At 46.1% G+C, this 26,087-nt stretch overlaps 1 protein-coding gene across 1 annotated transcript in view; it reads left to right on the top strand.

The window, feature by feature from the left end:
* The window catches only part of dnah9 (dynein, axonemal, heavy chain 9), a gene marked incomplete at both ends in the record, with an annotated part of 112,113 nt that overhangs the window by 60,389 nt on the left and 25,637 nt on the right, over window positions 1-26,087 (top strand). The window contains 11 exons of the mRNA XM_080833769.1: window positions 3,872-4,132; window positions 4,647-5,072; window positions 5,973-6,092; window positions 7,369-7,557; window positions 9,206-9,441; window positions 9,853-9,975; window positions 16,318-16,522; window positions 19,787-19,951; window positions 21,307-21,447; window positions 22,310-22,480; window positions 23,031-23,153. Of these exons, the coding sequence (XP_080689895.1) occupies window positions 3,872-4,132; window positions 4,647-5,072; window positions 5,973-6,092; window positions 7,369-7,557; window positions 9,206-9,441; window positions 9,853-9,975; window positions 16,318-16,522; window positions 19,787-19,951; window positions 21,307-21,447; window positions 22,310-22,480; window positions 23,031-23,153 (2,160 nt within the window). The remainder of the gene's footprint in view (window positions 1-3,871; window positions 4,133-4,646; window positions 5,073-5,972; window positions 6,093-7,368; window positions 7,558-9,205; window positions 9,442-9,852; window positions 9,976-16,317; window positions 16,523-19,786; window positions 19,952-21,306; window positions 21,448-22,309; window positions 22,481-23,030; window positions 23,154-26,087) is intronic.

Raw genomic sequence — 26,087 nt, 5'->3', positions numbered from 1 at the left:
TTATTATCATCTCCTTCATGTGTCATAAAAAAAGAGCCCAAAAATAATCTTTAATAGATGTAGTCTCCATTTTCCCAGTGCAATAAGTTATTCATTAAAAGTTTCGGCCCTGCTAGACTTTGGTGAAAAAGACAGCTCCTCATCTCATCAAGGGTGAGACAGAGACGAGCCATCATGAATGCATGATTTGAATGAATAGACTCCGTGCTATTGAGTGTACTAAAACTATGCTCTTTTCCTGTACCCTGTATAGCAAGGTGAGTTGAATGCATTGTTATGTTACACACGTGCCGTGTGCTCATAATCACATTTTATAGTGTTGCTACTCAAAGCTGGATGGATTAGGACCAGAACCGCCTTGCTAATAAGTTTCAACAATCGCTCCTCTGATTGTCGCACAAATAAGGGGTTTGTATGCAGATGATGGGTCTGCTTTTTTAGGGCCTCTTCCCACACCTGGCCCTGTCAGGCTGGAGATGTGTGGCTGTGAATCCCAGCTGAGCAAAAGTCTCCGGAAAGCTCTCCACCCTTTTCTCTCCCAGGTAATGGCTTTCAGGGAACACAGACACCCCCCCCCCCCCACCCTCCTTTTCTCTCTGGCCTTTAAATGTGAAAGCCATCTAGGAATTCATTTGTGGAACGTGGATTTTTAATAGGGGGAAGGAAGGGGTAATGTGTGGGTGTGTGTGTGTGTGAGGGGGGAGGGGTAATGTGTGTGTGTCTGTGTATGACTGAGTGTGTGTGTGTGTGTGTGTGTGTGTGTGTGTGTGTGTGTGTGTGTGTGTGTGTGTGTGTGTGTGTGTGTGTGTGTGTGTGTGTGTGTGTGTGTGTGTGTGTGTGAAGGTAAAGCGGGTGGTCAACAGGGAGTGCTTTGATTGAAATTTTTGAAAACTCAGCCAAGCAGCCAGGGCTCCTGTTGTGAGATGAAAAGAGATGCCCACCTGAGCCACAGCGAGTTTAATTGAGAGCGCAAGGCTGGCCCTCTCAGAGGTTTGTGTCGCCGCGTGGAGGATCGGCTCAGAGGCAGTTTACAGTTTTTTCCTATCGTTTTAGTCTGTTTACCTAAACCATGTTCACATTCCCAAAACACTTAACACATTGAGCATACCAGTAGACCATGTGAACCAAACTGTGGATACTTGCCCCTATGCTTAGATACAAATGCTGGCAATGACACCTTCTTCCAAAATTCATGGACACCTGTCCCAGTCAATGTTCACTCCCGGCAAAACGCTGTGCAACTACAGCATATTTTACCAATGTTTAGATACTCTGTTCAAAACAGTTAACTTTCAGTTCAAAACCTAACTTATCAGTAATTTAGATCACTGTAGATGGAAAGAAGCTGCATTTGGACAGACAAATTTAGTTTTATATTTGAATAAGAAAAATGATACTTATTTTAGCAGATAGTTAATGTATTTTATTTTAATTATTATTATTTTTGTTTTCCTGTGCACCATAGTTCTTGGTGAATTGGCATCGAAATTCATTGAAATACAGCTAGACAGGCAGAATTTAGCAACTTTAGTGATTGTATGGGATATCCTGGCCTTTACGTAACTACTCCCGCCAAGTCACAGGGTGGTTTGCAGCGCATCCTAGGATGGTGTCCCTATTCCTGCCGCCGTACTCTCCTTTCCTAAACCCCATTGAGATTTTTTCTCCGCATGGAGATGGAAGGTCTATGACCAACGCCCACAGGACCAGATGTCACTTTTAGAGGCAATTGCTGCTGGGTGTATGGACATAGCCCCCAAAGACATCCAGGCCTGGATAAGGCACGCACAAAGATTTGATCCATGATGAATTGCAAGTGAAACCATATGTTACGATGTTGACGAAAATCTGTTGTGTTTCTGATTTTTTTTTTGATCAAATACAGTATTACGTAATTTCTCCCCAAAAAAAAATCTTATTTTAGGTTTCTGATAAAACACTCATTTACTGTATTTGCAATTACAGTAAAGTAAATTTACAACACTTGTCAATTGTGACATATATTGTGAGAGGGAAACCGACATATGAACACTGTCAGCAGATTCTTGGCTTGGATTGACATATTTCAGCATTTTAGAATTATTTGTTTACTGTCATATTACAAACTTTATTACTGTAGTCCAAAGAAGTGTTTGTCTGTGTTTTTTCTCTTTTTTCAATGCAACACTACACGAAATCTATGCCAAACTGGAGGACACAGCAACATTTTATATATGCAATTGGCAATGCTTCAAGATGTTAGTGTTTTTTAGGTCATTGTGTTCTGAGAGGAAACATGTGTTCAGTTATGGCATCATTGGTTGTGGTGTGGTTGTTGTAGTGCATTTTGCACCAAAGGTTAACAGATATGCAGAGTTGTGTGTCTCTAAAGCCCACGTGATAAGGAAAAGTGACCATGGTATGGGTACATGACCTAAAACGATAGGAAAAAACTGTAAAGAGGGGCGAGCTGCCTCACATACTGCCAGATCTCAAAATGAATAACTCAGTTAAAACACTCGTTGTAAGAGAGCGCAATTAGAACAAATTGATGCAATTGTGTAAATTGGCAAATAGACTAGATCATTTTGGATTGACGGGACATTCGTCTGTGCGACGTCTTGTGTGGAAGAGTATTATAAGGTTTACTTTTCATTGCTGATGGAGGGAACCTTTTTCTCATTGCTAATGGAGGGAACCTTTTTCTCACAAAATGGAATTTAAGTGGCCTCCATCTGCCACCGCTCTGTACTTTGTCATTTTCATCTCTCACGTTAATCGATCATCTGATAGCGACTTCATCTTGTCTGTGTGTTTTTCGCCGCTTACACAGTCAGTCTCCGGAGCTCATTTGCTTTCAGCTAATGAACTATTTTGAGAGATTAAAAATAGGCTCATTTCCTCCCCTGAGCTGCACCTCCACAAATTTAGACACGATTTTCCTGTGTGTGTGTGTGTGTGTGTGTGTGTGTGTGTGGGTTTGTGTGTGTTTGTGTTTGTGTTTGTGTGTGTGTGTGTGTGTGTGTGTGTGTGTGTGTGTGTGTGTGTGTGTGTGTGTGTGTGTGTGTGTGTGTTAGCACAGACTTCATATTGCCTCTGAATGATGCTGTCTTTTCCAGTCTTGTGGTATTGACTCGAGCGCTGATTGTATTCATCCTTCGTTCCAATTTTCCTCCATGATTGGCTTTTTTTTCACAGCTGTTCTGTACTTGAAAAGTTGACAGCAGTTACATAATACAGTCCTGAAGCAGGGCGATTAGAAAAACTTGCTCCATTAAAAAATGCTTCCCATCAATCCTATCTTAGGGAACAGTTGTTTGTGTATTGTCCTTTTTTTGGGGGGAGAGACCTTCTTTGTTTTTGTTCAATTAAAAGCGCATTTAGTTTTCTTATGATAAGATCATTATTCAGATAGACTGACGACACTCAAAAGAAAAAACAAATTAGCTGTCTCTGAAAACATGTTAGATTCAATTAGGTGATAATGATGATTTCATTACTGTGTGAAATATTCACATGGACAATGTTTCATTAAATGGATTGATTTACTGAATGGCATATGTTGTTTAATTCATTCAACCGCACATGCCTCCCCTATTGCTAATTCTGGAGGTATTGATGGCAGTGATATCTGCAGATTGCCATTGGCAGCATCAGTAAGAGTGTTTGTGAAATGTGAATTAGTTTTGGGCAACTACACTGAAAAGGAGAAAGCATTGACATCAAGTGTTAGTTAGTCATGTGTATCTGTAATTGTTAATATAAGCCATTGAAATATTGTTATGTCGAATTAGCCCCTTTGTTGAACTATTTTGAAACAGTCCCATTCTCAGTGTCACCAGAAGCCGAACCATTTCATGATATTTCAGCTCCGCCTCTTGCTTTCTGATAGGTGGACGACCTGAAAGCCAAGCTGGCTGCCCAGGAAGTGGAGCTCAAGCAGAAGAACGAGGATGCAGACAAGCTCATCCAGGTGGTAGGCGTGGAGACGGAGAAGGTGACCCGCGAGAAGGCGGTGGCGGACGAGGAGGAGCAGAAGGTGGCATGCATTGCCGTGGAGGTGAGCCGGGTGCAGCGCGACTGCGAGGAGGACCTGGCCAAAGCAGAGCCGGCTCTGGTGGCCGCCCAGGAGGCCCTCAACACCCTCAACAAAGTAAGGCAGCCGCCTCCGTTTGCTTGGATGTTACTAATTCATTACTAGAACTGTAAGGCACACACTGACAATACAATACAAAACTCTGCAAGATTTGCATTGTCCCTGGGAATAATCTCTTTTTTGTTGCATCTTAAAAGGTTTAAGATTAAAAGGTAGATTAAAAGATTAGATTAAAAGGTTAGATTAAAAAGTTATACTATGGCTGCAGTAGTACGGCATAGTGAACTATGGCTACAAAAAATGATCCAAATGAATTTAAAAACTAACCATCAAATACAAAGGCTCTCCATAGGAACTAACATTCAATTAATATAACAGTGCCACATACAGTGAACACAGTGCAGGGCAAAGAGGTACAATTTCAATAAAATATGCCTCTCAGCAGTGTTGAACCGGTAAGTGGAGTACTGCTTCAGAATGGAATGGAGTTATATATGATTTGTGTGATGGACATACATATAATATAATATAACTCTTTTATAATATTCCCCTTTTCTGAATATTTCTCCAGAACAATCTAACAGAACTAAAGTCCTTCGGCTCCCCTGTGGTCGCAGTCACCAACGTGACAGCCGCCGTCATGGTCCTAATGGCCCCAGGGGGTCGTGTGCCAAAGGACCGCAGCTGGAAGGCCGCCAAGGTTATGATGGCCAAGGTGGACGCCTTCCTAGACTCCCTGGTCAACTTCAACAAGGAGAACGTCCACGAGAACTGCCTGAAGGCCATCCAGCCCTACCTGCAGGACCCAGAGTTCCAGCCCGAGCTAGTGGCGTCCAAGTCGTACTCGGCCGCGGGCCTCTGCTCCTGGGTCATCAACATCGTCCGGTTCTACCAGGTCTACTGTGAAGTGGAGCCCAAGAGGCAGGCGCTGAGCAAGGCCAACGCCGAGCTGGCCGCAGCCCAGGACAAGCTGACCACCATCAAGGCCAAAATCAATGTGAGTGACAGGCCTGTTTTGATTCAGTTTGGTGCCAGTACCATTTTAGAGCAATCAATCTTTCTGTCTGTCTGTTTGTCGTCTGTTGGTTGGTCGGTCATGACTCACTTACTTACTAAGTTATTTAATTCATTACTGACTAATTACTGACTGATGACATATTTATTCTGACTGAGCTGTTCCAAATATCTGTGCGAAGACCACCAGGTTGTTCTTTGTTTTGATGAAAAACAAAATACATTTCTGGTATAACTACAGTACTTTTAAAAAAGTCCATGCATTCTTTGATGTAAGAGGCTGCCATTTAAATGCAATGCAAAATAAATGCAAAATGACTTTTCCTGTAAGAACAAACATGGGTGTTGGATTACTTTGAGGTTTACAGTGTTCAGAAGTATATGCGCTGTTTTGAGTTTTTGAAGAAGCTCTTTACCAAAACTCATTGAAGCCTGAAATCCAGACTGGTGCTCTCATCACATCGCATCTACAGGTTTACTGCAGACCAGGCCCCAGAAGAAACAAATACATCATAATTCTTAGACAGCAATTTTTGAGCCATTATGCTGTGTCAATGTTCTTTTTCAACAAAAGGGAATAAGAATTAGCTCCAATGAATCAGTCGTCATGCCTCGACCAATTAATTCTGTTTGTCCTTGTGGTAATTGTTTGAATGCCTTTGAAACTTCACTCTTTATATTGATACGTTCTTGAGGAAACTTTTCAGAGTTTTTTTTCTTCATTTTTTCTTTATTTATTTTTGTTCTTTCACAGGGAATGAACCTGTTTGTTCTTTGTCATGTAAAGAGCTTCTAGAAACGTCCATCCTGCCTCTGAACACTCCTCCTCTCTCCACCCCTTCTCTCTGCCATCCCTCTATCTCCCCCCCCCTCTCTCTGACAGCACCTTAATGAGAACTTGGCGAAGCTGACGGCTAAGTTTGAGAAAGCTACGGCAGACAAGCTCAAGTGCCAACAGGAGGCCGAGACCACGGCGCGCACCATCTCCCTTGCCAACCGCCTGGTGTGTGTGCCCAACCCTCTCCACTGAGAAGATATCACACACACACACACACATTCCAACAAAAGAGACACTCAAGAATGCACATACACACACATTCACTCACATAACAGGCACACACACATACAAACATACACTCACACAAACACACACCATTATACGCAAGCACAAACACACACATAAAAATGCATGCACACACACATTCGCTCAGACATTCACACACATTCACTAACAAATAAAGACACACGCTTAAACTGAAAACAGCTCTCTCTCTCTCTCTCTCTCTCTCTCTCTCTCTCTCTTACACACACACACATTCACACACACACACACACACACACACACACACACACACACACAAACATATCCACCTCCTGGCAGGAACAGCATGCCTCTCCCTTGAAAGAGATAAATCCCATACCAGGATGGTGTGAATCAATCTATGAGATACTGATACTGCCAACATCTTTTTTTCTTAATTACCCGCAAGAAGCAGGGGCTATATCACGGAAAATAATGATGATGCATTTAAATGAGAGATCCGCTGATCATTATATATTTATTAAAATAGAATGCATGCCTTTGAATAACTTTCAGACAAGCAATATTTGCCAAAGTTACAGTAAAATGAGATCTTTATACCGTAGATGTAGGAGGTGGCAAAGAACTCAATAGATGTTAAATCGCCAGAGTCCAGCCCTGTTTGGTTCTGATCTGCTACGACCCTGGCCCAGGTCTAGTTCTGACCTGGTTTACCTGTTTGGTTCCAGTTAGCTGTTATGTGGGTCAGGTCCTTTGGCATTTATGCAGTCTGATAGCCTTGTAGAGCAGAGAGTGATGTAAGTATAAAATGTTTAGCATGGTCAGATGGACAGGCACTGCTCTAGTAGCGTAGCATCAGTGAATCTCCTGAGTTTGAGGATTACACCACAGTAAGAAATGGCTGTCAGATTGAATCAGACAGCATGTTATATTCATGCTACTCACTTAGAATGATCCAGAAATGTTCTGTTCCAGTAGGTTTTTTTCTTTTGATGCAATATTTAATATATTCTTTCCAATTGTGCTGGGCAGTATGTATCTAACTGGTGACGGCATGTATTCATGTTTTGCATGTATGTTTAGTTTGTGGTCTACTGTTTAGCACTTTGAGCTGCAATCTTTAGCATGAGGTGCTATATAAATAAAGTTGTTTGTTACTATTATTATTATTATAACTGATCCAAACTAAACGTAATGTTCCGTCTGCGTGTTCACCTCGTGTCTGGATGTGTTCCAGGTGGGAGGCCTGGCCTCGGAGAACGTGCGCTGGGCCGAGGCGGTGGGCAACTTCCGTCTGCAGGGGCGCACGCTGTGCGGGGACGTGCTGCTCATCACGGCGTTCGTCTCCTACCTAGGCTACTTCACCAAACGCTACCGCCTGCAGCTGATGGACGGCACCTGGAAGCCCTACCTCAGCCAGCTCCAGGTCTCTCTCTGCCCGGACAAACCCTCAGACCAGCCCAGAGACCAGCTCCTAGCCCAGCCCAGCCTGGGAGTGTGTAGACTGTGTACCAGTTGGCTAGATAAGAACAGGGCTGTGTGCTGGTTTTGTTAGCTCTACCTCTACACACACACATCTCTTTGGATAAAAGCATCTGCCGGATTGCTAATTGTACATGAATGAATGTAGGGCGTACATATTTAGGCTGAGAGTGTCTGCATTGAAACTTGGTTTTTATTTATTTATCTATTTATTTTTATATCAAGATGGCATTTCATCAGGATCAGTTTACTCCAGTGGGAGACTACCTCCGAGAATGTGGAGCTGGTGTGGTGTGGATGCTTTCAGTTGTTTTGGGCCAATTATGAAGTGTTATTGTCTCAGAGAAAGGAGACGGCTTAAAAGAGGATGGCTTTGTGTTGACTAAACATTGCTTGAACTGTATTTTGTCTTTGACAATGCTACGGAAATTGTGTGCAGACTGGGCCTTTGAAATCAGTTCTCAAGCACGTTCAAAACAGCTTTAGGAACAACTCTTAAATCATACTATTGAATTGAGTAGTTCACGGCCAGGAAAAGGTTTTCAAGCAAGCAAATGATTTAGTGGTAGTCCATAGCATTTTCATGAAATTATAACTTTCAGGTTGCATATTTCATGTGTGGCTCGAAGCCCTCTCCACTTAAAAGAGTGTAAAAGTGAGAATTTGAACAAATTGTGCATTCGTCTGCCATTTCACATCCCTAACGCACAGTCCTCCATCTCACGGATATCCTCACATGTAGTTGCTACAGTACATAGGAGCGTTGTACATTATTTACACTTTTAGTGCTTACAAGACACATAGTCTCCTGACACCATCCCTTCGGAGAATGCATTATCATTCTATGTCAAGAAACGTAAAGAGAGTCTATCCATCATGTATGATGTATGGTACATGTACTTAAGATATTTCATGCAAATACCTAGTGACTCTGAGAAACTGTATTGGCATATAACATCTGCACAATATGGCCGCTGACCTGTCCCTTTTAAAGCCAGTTCTAAGGCCATTGACATTGACAAAAGAGCGAGATGTTCTTCCTATCTTAGTATAAGGGTGCCTATCATCCCAAATACACTCAAGTCAAGTGAGTGTTTGTTTGGAATAACCCCAAATATTGTCCATTGTGGGTTATTTCTTAACTAGAGATCACTTTTTCATCCATGTATTTCTGCTGAGGTGGAATCTCCCTGTTTAAATAGTAGAGGCTAATCTGTTTCACATTTGAGTGCTTCAGAAAATCAAATATATTCATATTTTTTACTTTCCTCATGAGAGTTTTCAGCCATTGCTTTCCAAATTACAAACCCTGAAGCTTCCCAGCCAGCTTAAATCTGCGAACAGTGATATTGTCCTGGTTTTCTCCTCAGCTTTGAGTGGGTATTAAAGAATAAGTTCAACTGAGGTTAAAACACCATCACAGATTCAGACAATAGAGGCCAAATACTGTCCAAAACTAGGCACTTCAAAAATAGAATCGTACTTTTACTTTTGGAATGTGATTAGCATACCTTTTGAAGCCTATTGATTGAATGAAGCCTAATGAATGTGGGGAGCAGCCAGTATAAATATGTTCTTGGTTTTCTTTTTAGTTTCCTATCCCAGTGACTCCTGACCTGGATCCTCTGACGATGCTGACGGACGACGCGGACATCGCGACCTGGCAGAACGAGGGGCTGCCGGCGGACCGGATGTCGACGGAGAACGCCACTATCTTGACCAGCTGCGAGCGTTGGCCCCTCATGGTAGACCCCCAGCTCCAGGGCATCAAGTGGATCAAGACCAAATACGGGGAGGACCTGCGTGTCATCCGGATTGGACAGAAAGGGTACCTAACCTCGTTTTTGACAGATTGCTTTTCAGATACCTCAACCGTTTAGACGGTGCGGATGATTTCATGTTTTAATGTAAATGTAAAAAACTGCCAAACATCATTCTCTTAACATCCACTTCTTTCCAGAGTAATTTACAGTTTTCCGTATGTAGGATTCCGTATGTAGGCATCAAAACCCACAACCTAATTTTTGTTGAAACCTTGTTCTACCAGTTCAGCTACAGGAACACTCTTATTTTGATCATAGTCTCATTTAGTTCAGCCACAGGAACACTCTTATTTTGATCGTAGTCTCATTTAGTTCGGGTCAAGGAACACTCTTATTTTGATCGTAGTCTCATTAAGTTCAGCTACAGGAACACTATATTTTGATCGTAGTCTCATTTAGCTCCTTTCTTCCGTCAGTTATTTGGATTCCATCGAGAGGGCGTTAGCCGAAGGTGAGGTGGTTCTGATTGAGAATCTGGAGGAGACCGTGGATCCAGTCCTTGGGCCTTTGCTCGGCCGTGAGACAATCAAGAAGGGCAGGTAAGGCAGCGTTTCTTGTTCTCTTCGTGACCTTCTCCTAACTGCCATATTCTCAGCCAACTTAAAAGCATAAAACGATGGTTATGTATATAACCACGGTTCTATGAGTTCCGGATGACCGCCAGAGGCGGTGCTTACAGCACATGGATATTATCACACGGAACGTGCAGGTCGAGACTTAATAACAACAAAGTCAAACGTGACCTGGGTGACGTCACCCGGTGACCCCGTGACAGGGGTTAAGACACCGGTGGACCCAGGAAGCTGTCTCTTGGCAAATCTTCTCACATAGACTCCCGAGTGACTGCCAAGCTCTGGCAGTCATCCGGAACTCATAGAACCGTGGTTATATACATAACCATCTTTCTATATCGTTCCTACTGACCGCCAGAGGCGGTGCTTACAGCACATGGATGACCAATACCAACAAAGTCACGAGGAGTGCCTACCCGTACTCAGTGTTGCTGGGACGGGCCAGGAACCACCGCCAGCGGGACAGGATTATGAGGGACAACATTGATCCTGTAAAACCGCGTGAATGTGCAGCTGGACGCCCAGGAGGCAGCACTGCAAATGTCAGAGAGGGGCACGCCCCTCAGCGAAGCCCAGGAGGCCGCCATACCACGAGTGAAGTGCGCCCGGACATCCCGAGGAACCGCGGAGCCACTGTGCCCGTAGGCATGCCGTATGGCCTCCACTATCCACTTGGACAGTCTCTGCCTAGAGAGTGCCAGGCCCCTCCTTGGTCCGGTGTGGCACAGGAACAGGGCATCACTTAGACGGAAGCCCTCAGTACGAGACACGTACATCCTTAGGGCACGAACAGGGCATAAAAGTTCTGACCTCTCCCCCTGATCTGCTGCAAACGCCGACAGGCTGAGAGGCTGATTAACAAAGCCGGAAGAGAGGGTCTTCGGCAGGAAAGAGGGGTTAGGCCACAGAGTGACCCCACTGTCGCCGGGGTGCCACTGCAGGCAGTCCCCGCTAACCGACAGCGCGTGCAATTCCCCAACGCGCTTGGCAGATGTAATAGCCAGAAGGAACGCCGTCTTCATGGAGAGTCATGCAACATCTGCTGTCAGCGAGGGCTCAAATGGCGCACCGCAGAGAGCCTGCAGCACCAAAGGCAGATCCCACGTGGGCACCCGGGCCCGCCGGGGGGGCCTCAGACGTAGAGCGCCCCGGAGGAAGCGAGCCACCAAAGGGAGGGATCCCACAGTACGTCCCTCAACCCTGGCATGATGTGCAGAGATGGCAGCAGCGTACACTTTGATGGTGGAAGGTGCCAGACCCTTGTCAAACAGTGACTGGAGGAACCGCAGAATGGTAGGCAGGGGGCAGCGTGTAGGCTCCACGCCCAGCGCCAGGCACCAATCGGAGAATAGCCTCCACCGGTTGGCGTAGAGGGCATTGGTGGAGGGCGCCCTCGAGCTGGCAATGGTGTTGACCACCGCTGGCTCGCAAAGCCCTAGTAAGGGGTCTGGCCCCTCAAGGGCCAAACCCAGAGCTGCATCCGGGCCGGATCCGGGTGCCAGATCTGGCCCCCCAGCTGAGACAGAAGATCCTGCCTCATCGGCAGGCACCAGGGGTCTCCATCCAAAAGCTGTAGCAGCTGAGGAAACCACACTCTCCCCGGCCATCGAGGAGCCACCAGCAGGAGAGAATGACGGTCCACCATAACTCTGTGGAGAGTCTGCACTAACAGTGGTAGTGTGGGGAACGCGTAAAGCCGTCGCGCGGCCACGCATGTGCCAGTGCGTCCTGGCCCAGGGGACTGGGGCCGTGGAGACTGAACCACAAGGGGCAGTGTGTCGATTCCTGGCAAGCAAAGAGGTCCACCTCTGCCCTGCCAAAGCGGTCCCAGATGGCGAGGACCACCGCTGGGTTGAGCCGCCACTCCCCGGGATCGGGGCCCCGCCGGGACAGCAGATCCGCTGCACTGTTGGCGGCCCCTGGCAAATACGCAGCCCGGAGGCTCAGGAGACGACGATGGGCCCACTGCAGCAGACGCTGGGCCACTCTCAAGCACTGGAGGGACTTGGTGCCACCCTGGTGGTTGATGTAGTACACCACCGTGCAATTGTCGGACCTCACCAAAACGTGTCTGCCGGCCAGGCCCGTGAGGAAGCGTTGCAGGCCGAGAAAGACAGCCTGCAGCTCCAACACATTGATGTGCTGCCGCCACTGCAGAGAATTCCAGCGGCCTCTGGCCGTCCGGCACTGCCAGGCCGCACCCCATCCTTCCAGGGAGGCGTCCGTGGTGACGACCTCCCGCCGGGAAGGGACGGCAGCCAGGGGGACACCCTGCAGGAGGTAAGCCCTCTGCCTCCAAGGACGGAGGAGCTTGTCGCAGGTGTAGGAGACCTTGACCAGCCTGTGCCCGTGCAAGGCAGGGTGGAGGCGGAGGTCGTTCAGCCACCTCTGGAGCGGGCGCAGTTCCAGCAGCCCTAGCGGGACCAGAGAAGAGGCAGCGGTCAGCATGCCGAGGAGGCGTTGGAAGGACCTGAGGGAGAGTGACCTGCCACGCCTGAAGCGTCCGAGCAGCCGGTGGATGGCGATGATCCTGGCCGGAGAGACAGTAGCCCTCAACAACCTTGAGTCCAGGTGGATGCCGAGAAATACAGAATCCTGGCTTGGAACCAACGGACTCTTCTTCAGGTTGACCCTGAGCCCCAGCTCCGCAACATGCGAGAGCACATGTGCGGTATCGGAGCGGGCCTGGGCCTCCGACCGGGAGCATATCAGCCAGTCGTCCAGGTAGGGCAGGATGCGCAAGCCCTGGGCCTGGAGTGGCGCCAATGCTGCCGCCACACACCGGGTGAAGACCCGGGGAGCCAATGCTATGCCAAAGGGCAGGACACGAAACTGGTATGCCTGCCCCTCGAAGGCAAACCGCAGGAACTGCCTGTGGTGTGGTGCAATCGGGACGTGAAAATAGGCATCCCTCAGGTCGATCGCGGCGAACCAGTCGCCCGCTCGTATGCTATGTAATACATCTACAGTGCGGAGCATGTGAAACCGTAGGATTTTCAGATGGCAGTTCAAAGCCCTCAGGTCCAGTATAGGGCGGATACCGCCGTCTTTCTTCGGCACAAGAAAATAATTGGAGTAGAACCCACCTAGCCGTTTGCTCCGCTCGACTGGAGAGATGGCACCCTTCTCCAGGAGGCTGTAGATTTCCTGCCGGAGGACGAGGGCCTTCTCCGGGCAGGACATGGTGGTGGTCCGGACCCCTTGGAACTTCGGCGGTCGGCGGTCGAATTGGATGCGGTAACCCTCTTCGAGGGTCAACAGCACCCAGGGGTCCGTGGTCAGCTCTCTCCAGCGTCGGAGCTGCTCGCTGGAAAAGTGGCCGACCGCCGGCGTGACGACGTCAGCGTCGTCCAGATCGCCCCCGTCGGTCATCATAGGTGCGACGAGGGGCTGGTTGGGTGGGGGGAGCGGCGCCGCGGGCCTGAGATGTTTGGGGCCGGCGAAAGTCCCCGGCCTGCTTTGAGTCCTCGGCCCGCCTTGAGTCCTGGCGGGTACGGGGCCGATATCGCGGCGTCCGAAATTGCCGCGCCGGCGCGGGCCCCCTGGAGGTCGAAGCCGTGCTGCCACGTTTGGGAAGCTGGCGCAGACCGGCATACTGTTCCCGTGCCTGGACGACTTGGACGCTCCTGTTGCGCGGCTTGGCCAAACAACTCCCCGGGGACAACAGGGAGAGAGCGCAGGACCCTCCTGTCCGGCTCCGCCAGCGGCGACTGGGCTAACCATATCTGGCGGCGGGCGAGGGTCAAAAAGGACATGAGCCTTCCCAGTTCCCGCGCTGAATAGGCGAAGGCCTGGAGCGCAGCCTCGCAGAGCTCCTGAGAGCCCACGGCCGTCCCCTGAGATGTTTGGGCGAGGGCCAACAATAGGTGGGACGTGGAGTTGTTAAGGCGTCCCACCCGCGCCGCCGTGTCGTTGCTCCGGACGAGCAGATCATCCGTTATGCGGCACTGAGCGCGGGGGCACCTAGCGTCCGGGCGCAGAGCCTCGTTGGGGGACAGGACCAATGCCGCCATAGACGGCTCGATGTTGGGCATCTGCTGGAGGCCATACGCAGGGGCATCCTGCATGTCCGCCAGAGCCCTGTACTCGCTGGGGAGGTGCGAAAAACGTCTGGGGTCCGTCCAGCACCTCTGAAGCTCTTTGATGAAGGGGCCCGAGGGCGGCACGGCCAACGCGGAGAGGGCCGAGCGCGACCTATGCGCCTTGAAGGCGGGGCGTGAGGTCACCCCATGGCGCCTGCTGGGCACTGTCGCTGCAGTAGACACGGCACCCTGCCCCGCCGGGTTCAGGGAAGCTTCCCGTGGCGCAGCCACCAGTGCAAGCCTGGCAGTTCGTGTCTCCATGCTGAGGCACATGCAGTCAGCGCAGGCAAGGTCGGTCAAGCCCTGCTGTAAGTGGCCGAGACCCAGACAGGAGGGGCACTCGCGATGCCCGTCTTCCATCTCGAGATTCGCCCGGCAGCTCACGCAGCAGTGGAGATACTCCATGTCCCCCAGTCAGGCGAAGGCACCGGACAGGGCAAGCTGACGAGAGAGGACAGGGGCGAGAGCACCCCAGCAGTATTTCTTGTCTTAAAAAGAAAAACAAAGAGATAACCAAGGTCACAAGACACCCAGGCGCGAGAGCACCGCCACAGTATTTTTAGTCTTAATACATAAGGACAAAAAACAAAGAGATAACCAAGGCCACAAGACACCCAGGGCGAGAGCACCCCAACAGTATTTCTTGTCTTACAAAACAAGAGATAACCAAGGCCCCAAGACACCCGGGGGCGAGAGCACCCCAACAGTATTTTTAGTCTTAATACATAAAGACAAAAAACAAAGAGGTAACCAAGGCCACAAGACACCCAGGGGCGGGAGCACCCCAACAGTATTTTTAGTCTTAATATAAAAAGACCACCAAGGCCACAAAACACCCAGGGCGTGAGCACCCCAACAATATTATTAGTAGTTTACAACAAATAACAAGGGTCAACAAGCTAGGCTAGACTAAGCCTGCAAGCAACCAATAATCAGAATCAATTAATGATAACAAACGCTACATTATCAACTAGCACCAAATGAAGAGCTAGGCGGCAGCAGAACACGGGGGCGAACACCCCCCCGGTAGTACAGCTAAGGTAACTTAGTAAATAAGAAGGCTACAACAAGGTAGCTACAAGGCAACAAAATGGGCGCCGGGCGACACTAATTATCGCTAATAAACCAAACAGCGGCGAGAAACACCGCTACAAACAATTTGTAAGAAAACAACCTTACCTCAAATGCAACGCCTAAGGCAGCCTCCCGCGGCGAGGGACGCACCGCTTCGGAGTGCCCGGCAGCCAGCCCCAATCCGAGCGAGAGCACTCTTATAAGGCGCCGCACGAATAAACAGTGAAAATAAATAATTCAAATAATTTACTGACTAAACGCAGTCTCTTGGGGGGTGAAACCACAGCCCCAACCAAACAAGGTACGAAACTTTTCCAGTTTAGTCTACGATCGATCTTTACACATCAAACCTGCAACGCAAATGCGAGAAGTGAAAGAGACAGCTTCCTGGGTCCACCGGTGTCTTAACCCCTGTCACGGGGTCACTGGGTGACGTCACCCAGGTCACGTTTGACTTTGTTGTTATTAAGTCTCGACCTGCACGTTCCGTGTGATAATATCCATGTGCTGTAAGCACCGCCTCTGGCGGTCAGTAGGAACGATATAGAACTAGAGACTTATCTGACTATTCATTGATCCATTGATATTTCAAACTGAAGTACTCATTTAGTGTCCCATGATTCTCATTATTGCATTTATTCATACATTTGAGCATTTGTCATAAACATAAAGAAATAAGTCACACCATTGTGTAAATTCTGTATGAAAACAAAAGTCAGTTAGTAAACCTAAACATTTGTTGGTTGTGACTTTGAGGTTCCTTGCAAAATATAAATGATGCACAATTTTAATCCAAATTTTAAACACAATACTGTACAGCTTTCTTCAGGGATGAGAAAACACCTTGTTTAATTTGTCTGGTTTATTGTAATGTGTTAAATGCCAAAATCAACATTTGCTTGCAAAAGCCTAAGAGGAATATCACAGAGATGGTAAGGTTGCTGAATGCAAATATCCTTAAATAATTAGATTCTAGAGAACCCCTGTTTCCTAAATACACATTGAATGTATGAACAGCAGCCAAGCGTTACTTAAGCTCCTAATTCGAAGATAAATGTGAGCGTTTCTGAGACACTGGGTAGAAACGAGCCACCGCACTCGTAACATATTTGACAGAGAAAATGGATCTTTGAGATGTGTTTGTCCTCAAAAGGTGCATCAAAATCGGAGACAAGGAGTGCGAGTACAACCCTAGTTTCCGGCTCATCCTGCACACGAAGCTTGCCAACCCGCACTACCAGCCGGAGTTGCAGGCCCAGTGCACGCTGGTCAACTTCACCGTCACGAGGGACGGCCTGGAGGACCAGCTGCTGGCTGCTGTGGTCAGCATGGAGCGACCAGACCTGGAGGAACTCAAGGTAAGGTCACTTGCTCTGACATCTTTCTTTTTTTTAAAACCTTAGCTCAGACTCAGACTATTAAGTTCAGAAGGCCTCTAAGATGTAGGATAAGGTTATACCCCTGGAGCCCAAGCCCCATTGGTATTCACTTTTTTCACATTTTGTTATGTTGCAGCCTTATGCTAAAATCGTTTAAACTAATTTTTTCCCCATCATCAACATACACTCAAAACCCCATAATGATAAAGTTTTTTTTGTCTTTTTTTAATAGAAGGATTGTGTTTAGGCGCAGCTCCAGGGAAGGGGTCAGGGGGTCTGAATATTTTCTGAATGAACTGTATACTGTGTAAGAATGTACAGGGAAATTGTAAGAGGAATGGGTAGCCTAGTATACAAATTCAGGGTCACAGATCAAGTCTGTTGCCTGGGATAACCAGAAACAAATAATCCCAGTGAACACTGAGCAGGGAGCAATAGGAGTAGAGGGTCCATCCCGGCTATAAAGTCTGTTCCTAGCCAGCAAGATCATCCCTACTGTTTGATTGGGAAATGCTGTGTATTCCCAACGCACAGAGCTATCTAAGTCAATTACACATCAGAAAGTCTCTCATTATGGTCTATAACCCCAACCCACCCACCACATCTCCCCCTTCTGGGTTGGGGAGTTAGATGGACACAGGATAATTACTTTACTGTATGAAGTCTTTCCCTCCAACCAATTACACACAACTCCAGGGCTTCTGTAGATACTTCAACCAGCCCACATCACTCACATGCATTAATCTAGTTTACCACGAAGCGCCTATATCCCATAAACACATGTGTTTGTCACCAGGATGTTTCTGATCTCCAGTGACTCATATGTGTTAATGGTATAATGGTATGGCCACATACTATCCAGTCGACCTGATTGCTGGTGCTCGGTTTGATGTGGGCCGTGGGGTGCGCACGTGTAAATGGGTGTAATTACGTTTAATTGGCTTGATCAGAACTCATAGGCTTATGACGCAGTACACTCATAAGAGGCGCCGTGCCAAAAGGTTTCCGTCAGCTTTCCAGGGGCACCACGCAATTAGATGCCCACTTGGTCAAACGCGCGCAGATGCCCAACAGCCCTCTGTTGGCTATTTGCAGGACGGTGAATGAACTGATATCAGGCGGAAGGAAATTTGCCAGCAACCACCCTATTTTGTCAGTGATTTTCTGAATTGTTGATACAGTGAGGGAGAGGAAGAAAAATAGACGAGAGAGAGAGAGAGAGAGAGAGAGGGAAGGAAGGAAGGAAGGAAGGAAGGAAGGAAGGAAGGAAGGAAGGAAGGACAGTGGCAGGGGAGGGATGAGGGGAAAGAGATTAAAAAAAAACATTCCATTTTCCATTTTCACTCTATGTCCTTGTTTTAGTTTTATACATATATACATAAAATTGGATCCAGCTGTTTCTGCAGGCCAAACTTCAATTCAAACCTGAAGGCTTTCATCCGTGGACAAATCAGCATTTTTAATGAGTGAGGATGGAGAGGGAGGGGGAAACCGGGGGAGTGGGGGGGGTAGTTATTTTGAGTCAGCTGTCCCCTCAGTGAAAAAGAGAAAGGGGGAAAGTGAAATGTGACTTAATGAAGCTTGTTTAATTAGCATTACAGTGAAATGGTTAGAAAGGGGTGGTGGGGTTGTGGATGAGTTGGGGGTGTATGGAGAAAAAGTGATACGCTACGCTGTTATCATCTTAATGAATATTGAAAGTTGGCAAAGAACCGTGACAATGTCAGTGCACCTGCTATGGGGCGCAGCTCAGTAATGAGGTGTTGGATTCCACGTCTTGTGTGTTTCGCCTTGTGAGCTGTGCACACACACCCGGGTGCCCCTTTATGCCTCTTGTACTGTTATGGGGCTTTGGTGGCGCGTTCAAATATGTGTCATCCTATGAAATGACTGAAAGTCAAATTCACAGAGGTCCACTGAGGACCCCTTAATTGTGTTGTCACACCGATAATGAATGCCCTGAAAGAGAAATGATAGTAGGTTCCTTTTGAAGACCCATTGTTGCCCTTTTGTTATGCAAGGCGAAGCGTGTGTCAGCTCGGGCATGAATACGTGTGTGTTGTGCTTTTAAAGGCCCCCAGAAAATGGCCAGAAAATGTCATCTGTCCCTCCAGAGTGTGCCTCGAACGTAGTCCCTAAACTGTGCAAGACCCTCTTTGTTGTGTGGCATTTGTATCCGTTAATGAGACAAAAACGCCTCACTTCCTAGATGAAACTCCATAGACTGCACTCTCGTGTGTTTTTTCGCCAGTGTGATTTGCCCGAAATGATAGCATTGAGTGCATTATCTCATTTTAATCCCAATTAGGCTTTCTGCTGACTGGTTAATTGCTTGTTTTTCGGGGTCCAGGGTAATTAGATTTACAGAGCGCCAAAGGAGACCGGCTTGTTCATAACTGACTCATTAAAATTTTAGATCTGGTTGTTCTGCCTGCACTTCCTCTATGGTCTAGGCCGAGCTCCCTTAGCACACATTCACACCCACCCATGTCACCGCACAATTACACACTCGTTCTCCTTACTTCACAGTGCCTCAGCACCTTCCCTCTCTCTCCCTATGCTAGTTTTTTTTTTAAAGACAGTTGGAAATACAATTGCAATATTACATCTGCTGTAAGTGTGAAATAATGAATCTGTTCTGATGGAGCCCCCAACTTCGTCTGGAAATAAAGTTTCCTGAGCAAATGGTGGCCCAACCAGAGGTCTGTAGGGTTTCAGATTGGCAGAGAAACAGCTTGAGTGGAAGCAGCAGGAGGAATTTTGATTGCCAGGAAGACAAGACACAAAAAAATGAATAGTGGAGATCCCTCAAGTTTGTTGAGGAATGGCAGAAGTGGAAGATGTAGCAATTTCACAAGTGAAGGCAGAAAAGAGAGCTTTTCTTTTCATTCCTTGTCGGCTTGTCTCTTTTCTGTTGAAGACTGGAGAGCAAAAGCATTGTGGCATTGGTTGGTAATATCCATCTCTATATCCACTCTGATCTAGCAGTGAGATGTGATGTGAATTTTTCCCCTCTTGTTTGACTGAGTCTCTAGGCTCTCAGTCGATCTGGTAGCATCGATCATTCCACCAAAACAGCACCTGATGTCTCTGACATCTTCAGTTCTTTAATCCACTCCTTCCCTTAGCTTCATGGCTACCTAATGAATAATGTATTACTTGCTCTTGACGTCAGAGTCTTTTGTGTCTGCCATTCTTGTTGTGATTGATGGTTCATCACTGTGATGTCTTTTGTTGTCTCAGTCCAACCTCACGAAGCAGCAGAATGGATTTAAGATCACCCTGAAGACACTAGAGGACAGCCTTCTGTCTCGGCTGTCTTCGGCTTCCGGAAACTTCCTCGGGGATACCGAGCTGGTGGAAAATCTTGAAATAACCAAACGAACTGCGGCAGAAATTGAAGAGAAGGTAACACAAATCCAGGCCAAAAAGGTTTTCTCCAAGTAGTTCTCTTAAGTAGTAAAACTGGACACTGCATATAACTCACAGGTTTGTGAATAAAAAGAAGGATAAGAAAATCCAGAATATCTGTGCAAGTTTTTACATCAGATACTCATCACTTGCTGATGGCTTGAATAGCTGTTGGGCACAGTGTAGCTTTGCAAGTTCCAACCTATTGGACCAAATAGTACCCAGAGCACTGATGAAATGATGACGGGCAAAAGAACGGCATAGCCATCCATATGAATTAAGGGGTATAAATGGAGTACATAATTCTCTTTCCTACCGATTCCCCTCTAGCAATGTGTTATAACGTGAGAAGTGGTCATGTGCATTTCTTTGGATCAGACCCTCGGCAGTTACTGCTGTACGAACAAGGTTTGACTCTGTATGGTTTAAATACCTACGCTGGAGTTTTATTTTTATTACAAGCCAATAAAACACACAGAGCTAACTTAATGGACCGGATTACAATCTTTGTTTCTTACAGATGATGGCAAATTATGACCACAGAATTACTGTCCTTGAAATGAGCCCGATTTCCATCAAAATGGTCGGTGAACTCACCATAGTCCATATCGTTCTCACCATATTATCTACTCGTTTTGGTGAGCAGCCTAAAATAAGATCTGAGAGGGCATTTAGAGATCCAAGAACTTGAATGATAATCAGGACTAAATATTTTTGCTTTGCACATTGCTCAGACAACTGTGTTCACACACACGTGCACACACACGCACATGCAAACACACGCACGTGCACACACACACACACACACACACACACACAGTATGTACATTTTGCAGGGCACCGCATAGATCAGAACAAGCAGAGGTCTTATTTGCACAACGGTGCTGTTTTCGGCATGGAAAATACCTCCATCTCTCATGATAATTTTTCGGGCCTCATCTCACTTAGCAGCAGGGAGAATTGATTAGGCCACCTCCATCTCATTCAGAGGGCCTAATCACTCCTCCTCTACCTCAATTAGTGTTTTTAATCAGATATTATCACATTAATGCTTATGATCGGGACCGTTATCTGTCTGCCCCTTTCTCTCTCTCTCTCTCTCTCTCTCTCTCTCTCTCTCTCTCTCTCTCTCAATCCCTACCTCTTCCATGCTCACTGTTTTTCCTTTCTGTCTATTTGTGTATTGTTTATCTCTCTCTCTCTCTCTTGTCATTCCCCTCTTATCTTATATTCTCTCGTTCTCCATTTTTACTCTCTCTCTCTCACCCTATCTCTCTCACCCTCTCTCTCTCTCTCTCTCACCGTATCCCCCTCTCTCTCTCTCTCTTTTTCACCCTCTCTCTCTCTCTCAGGTGAAGGAGGCCAAGGTGACGGAGGTGAAAATCAATGAGGCCCGGGAGCACTATAGGCTCGCCGCCACCAGGGCTTCGCTGCTCTACTTCATAATGAACGACCTCAATAAGATCCACCCCATGTACCAGTTCTCTCTCAAGGTACCTCCGCCTTATTGAGTCTGGGTGGTGGCTGGCAGTTTGGGTGGTGCGCATTTGTTTATGTGTCTGTCTGTGTTGAGGGAGCGTGAGAGAGAGCCGACGGCTATGTTTGTCTGGGGATGGTTGTGTGTGTGTGTGTGTGTGTGTGTGTGTGTGTGTGTGTGTGTGTGTGTGTGTGTGTGTGTGTGTGTGTGTGTGTGTGTGTGTGTGTGTGTGTCTGTGTGTGTGTCCGTGTGTGTGTGTAGGGAGGGGGGATGACATGCAATATTGCTTTCCTTTCCTCCATTCAAAGGTTGATTCAATGTGTATGAGCTCCTTCTCATGTTTCGTCTGATTTTATTATGGCTTTATGATTCACCCATTTTGCTTGCTTTGTCCCCTTAAGGTGTGTATCTCCGCTATTACATCGCACAGTTACAAGTATACTTCGGTGGTCTTCCATGTCAGTCATTTGCCTTAGGCTCTAAGAGCTAGGGCGACTTGCATCAGGTTTCTGTCAAAGACAAAGTTATATAATTTCTCCTGGTTCTCTGGGGCTTCATATTGATTTCATGTTGACTGTGACAGTCCCAGCTTGATTATAGCTATATTATTATTTTTTTGTCTTTACAAATAAATGAAATGAAAAAATGTCTGGAGAGCTCCGTCTTATAATAAATCCTTGTAATGGTGCAAAAGTATCAACCTTCACAATAATTTGATGCAGTAGCAGTAGTATTCTGTATATTACCATAGTAACTTAACCCAGACACCTAAAAAAATTATGTGCTGTACAAATGTATATCTTGTGTGTGTGTGTGTGTATGTGTGTGTGTGTGTGTGTGTGTATGTGTGTATGTGTGTGTGTGTGTCTATGATGTAGGCCTTCAGTGTAGTGTTCCAGAAAGCCGTGTTGAAGGCTACTGCAGACGACGTACTGAAGCAGCGAGTCTCGAACCTGATAGACAGCGTCACCTTCTCCGTGTACCAGTACACCACGCGAGGGCTGTTTGAGTGCGACAAACTCACCTACATTGCCCAGCTTGTGTTCCAGGTTAGATGCATACCGCTGTCACGAAGAAAAAACCCTTCCTAGACTTTTACAAGAAAATGAATTCCCATCATTGTCACAGTAAGAGGTCCAGGAACATTGGAGGATACAGGGGAGTTCAAGGCTGAGAAGGGTTTGTCTGCAGGGCAGGAGTTTTATGTGTAGAGCAAAGAGACACTGAGGAAGACAATTTAACCCTTGTGGGTAGAAGAATCGTTTTGAATGCCAAACGAGTTTAAAGGCCGAAGCAGTAGTTTGAAATAAAACTAAGTTGAACACCAGACTCTACAACTTGCTACAAGTCTTTTCTCAAGGACAGGTTTTGTGGTTTTGTTTGCAAGCTTTGTTCTCTTTGTGGCATTTGGTCATACAGAGTCTTATATTTTGGATCTTTATTTGTTTATGTTATGCTGTACAGTGCGCGAGCTAGCTAGCATTATCCTTCATTGTTTATGTGCACCCTGTGAGTGAAGGTGGCGAACAGCATCAGGAACACACAGTGACATCTCTCTTTCTTTCTCTCTGTCTCTCTGTCTCTCTCTTTCAATGGCAGATTCTGCTAATGAGTAAAGAGATCAATCCAACTGAGCTGGACTTCTTGTTGAGATACCCTGTGCAGCCCGGGATGTCTTCCCCTGTCGACTTCCTGTCCAATCACTCGTGGGGTGGAATCAAGGTGAGACGGGCAAAGGGGGAAAAAAATAAGCCCTTGTTAGAAAGAATAAATCAGCTATTAAACTAGGATGGCCTTTTTTTAACGTTTGGCATTTCAATCTGCACTCTGGGTTGAATTGAGATTGGAATTTGATCAGACTAATTTGCATCTGAATCCAGTTAGAACATAATCAGGTTAAATTGACTGAGGTTTTAGCCTGAATGCCAGGCACGTGCACAGATAGACCCCTAGTGGTGCTCAAGCAACTGCCCTTTTGCCCTGGATGAGAAAAGTGCCCTTTCTGCTGGAGCCCATTTTTTTCTTCATTTATCAATATTTCAGAATCAAAATTTCTCTTTCTGTCATCAATTCCCCCAGAATGTGTTTGATATCTGACGGGGCATGTATTTGAGTTCGTTTGAAAATTTCGCCCTGACATGTTCCGCGGCGCTCACAAGCCCCGCCGCGCCCCTCCCTCCTCCTCCTAGTGCTCATGCAGTGTTGACTGCCAGGCCAAAACTTCTGTTCTGACCTGCAGCATCAGACAAAAAGGTAATGACGGTGTTTGTGCAATCCCCCGACGTTGTTTGGTGATAAATTACCACACATCATTAGCGCCGATGAAAACATTACGTTGCAACTGGTCCGACGTTTCCTAAAATTCCGTGATTTCAAATCCTTGTCCAGCTGTTTACTAACGTTTGTCATGTTTAATGAAGAGAGAGAGGGAGAGATACAGGCAGGTAGACAGGCAGGCAGGCAGATCATTTAAAGGCAGTATTACTGTTCTACAAATTAGACAAGTTCGCTAGTTTTGTTTAATTTAAAATTGTTATTATTGAAATGTAAGGTAGTTCTTAAGTTGAGCTAGTCTGGTAAGGTATATTGTGGTATATTATCAGTGTATTGCTGCTTATGCTTCAATTCTGTCAGAAAACAGTAAGAAGGGGAAGGACAGGGAAATTCAGCAAGCAGCTCAGAGTAGCAGCTCCCTTTTATCTTGGATCAGGCCATCAACTAGTAAAACGAATGAGGGAGAAAAGTGTGTTTTATATATTTATTTATTTATTATTATTATTATTATTATTTTTTAAATTAATTTTATAAATAATTTTGGCGATGGGTGCCCTTTTTTTGGTTTGAGCACCTGCCCCCCAAAATGTCTGTGCACGTGCCTGCTGAATGCTGACAAAGTCACCTGGAAGTGTTGATGTTGCAGGTGGGCCCCTCCGTCCGTCTGGTCTGAGTGCAAGCCAGACTTCATGTTTTATTCAGGCTGTTTTTGACACAGGTCCTCAAGTGACAGTTGTTAGTCATGTAGCCTTCGCTCAGACATCTTCCGAGAAGCTGTAGTGTGAAGCTTTACTCTGTTGTCATGTCAGCCAAGACACAGGCTAACGCCCAGTGACAGTGGGTGGTGCAGGGGCCATGAATATTTCAAAACAAAAAAACTTACAACATCGAGTCAGGTCAGTCTTTGGACCTTACATTATGGTTTATCTGCTAATTCAGCTAGCGCCCGCCAGAGGTTTGAGAAACGTCTCTTGCTGTTTTTTGCCTGGCTGTGTTTGATTGACACCCTGCGGGGCCAGTCCCTGACTTCTATGCGTTTCTGACTGGCAAATGTTATCTTATTATGACACAGATTCAGACAATCTTTTGGAGGTGTTTCCACATGCTTTTGAGTACATTTATTCTTTTGAGAAAATGTTAAGACTTGTATTAAAGCATCTTATTTCTCACCTCCTTCAGTATCAAATATATTCAAGCCTGAATTCTCACCAAATGATGGTTCCCACATGCTATCGTTTAGACGTGAAAACTACTAATATCAAATATTCGTGAAAATGTGAATATTTTATCAGAGTTTCTTCCCCATCCTCCGTTATCACCTATCAGAGAGTTTGATCAGAGTTTAAAGCTTCCACTTGCAGGTTTGCCGCCTTGCCTCAAACTTGACTTGAGAGAATCCCTATCACTTTTCACAGGTCTTACAAAATTGATGGGCCTACAGTGGCTGACGGGGAGAAAAAAAAAGATCCAGTCTGTCACAGTCCATTACAACAGTTTCTCACAATACTGCATTAAAATGGAGGCTGTTATTTTTCAATAAGGTAGTAATCAACCATGAAATCTGCGAAGCAAACAAATTTATGCCATCATGAAGAACTGCTGTGCAGCCAACATCTCCAACTTCTGTTAGCTTTTCGCTTGGTAGTATGTGATTTGAACTGTGATTTTTTTGAAATATATTCAGTGTTACATTGATGCTATCTCTCACTTAAGAGAGCCCAATAAATTTGCGCTGCATGTTTTGGTTATATTGTTGGTCACTCTTCACTTTAACAAAGTGATGTGCGTTTGAGTGCCATTAGTGCGTAGATGAGAGTAGGGCAAAGATAAATTATGCCATTTAAATACAGTTAGGAATGTCCATTAAAACAATTATGCCAATGCATTCATCTGCTAAATAGCTTTTAAGAAGCAAGATGTGATTTGCATGTAAATATGACATTTTAAGGTACTGTAAGCTCGCAATTTATGCACAGTTTATTGATACCTTGGCAATGAGCCAGGAAGTTACCAATACTGGGAATTTAAATTTCCCTTTATCTCTGACTTAACAAAGCTTCCCTCTTGAGATTTTTTTCCTAACCTTATGCAAATACACATATGGCTCTGTTCACAAGGTGGGTCATTAAAAGTCTAATTACTTTTTTTTTTATTCGCCCTCTTTTTTTTTTAAATAAGTTGTGAAGTTATAAATTATGGATTGCACATTTTCCACAAGAAAGCCTCCAATTGTGAGTCACCTCCATCCCCTGGTAATGTTCAGCACTTTTTTTCCCTCCTTTTTTTTCGGTTGGGCGCCTGGAGCAGACGGTTGGGGATGGGCGTGTGTCACCACGTAGTCCCTCTGAACAGAAAGGAGGAGGGTATAAATATAGCTCCACA

Source organism: Sprattus sprattus (assembly GCF_963457725.1).
Source record: "Sprattus sprattus genome assembly, chromosome: 3".
In the NCBI taxonomy this organism is placed as follows: domain Eukaryota; kingdom Metazoa; phylum Chordata; class Actinopteri; order Clupeiformes; family Clupeidae; genus Sprattus; species Sprattus sprattus.
Note: the sequence above shows the minus strand (reverse complement) of the source record. Positions and strands in the feature narration are given on the sequence as shown.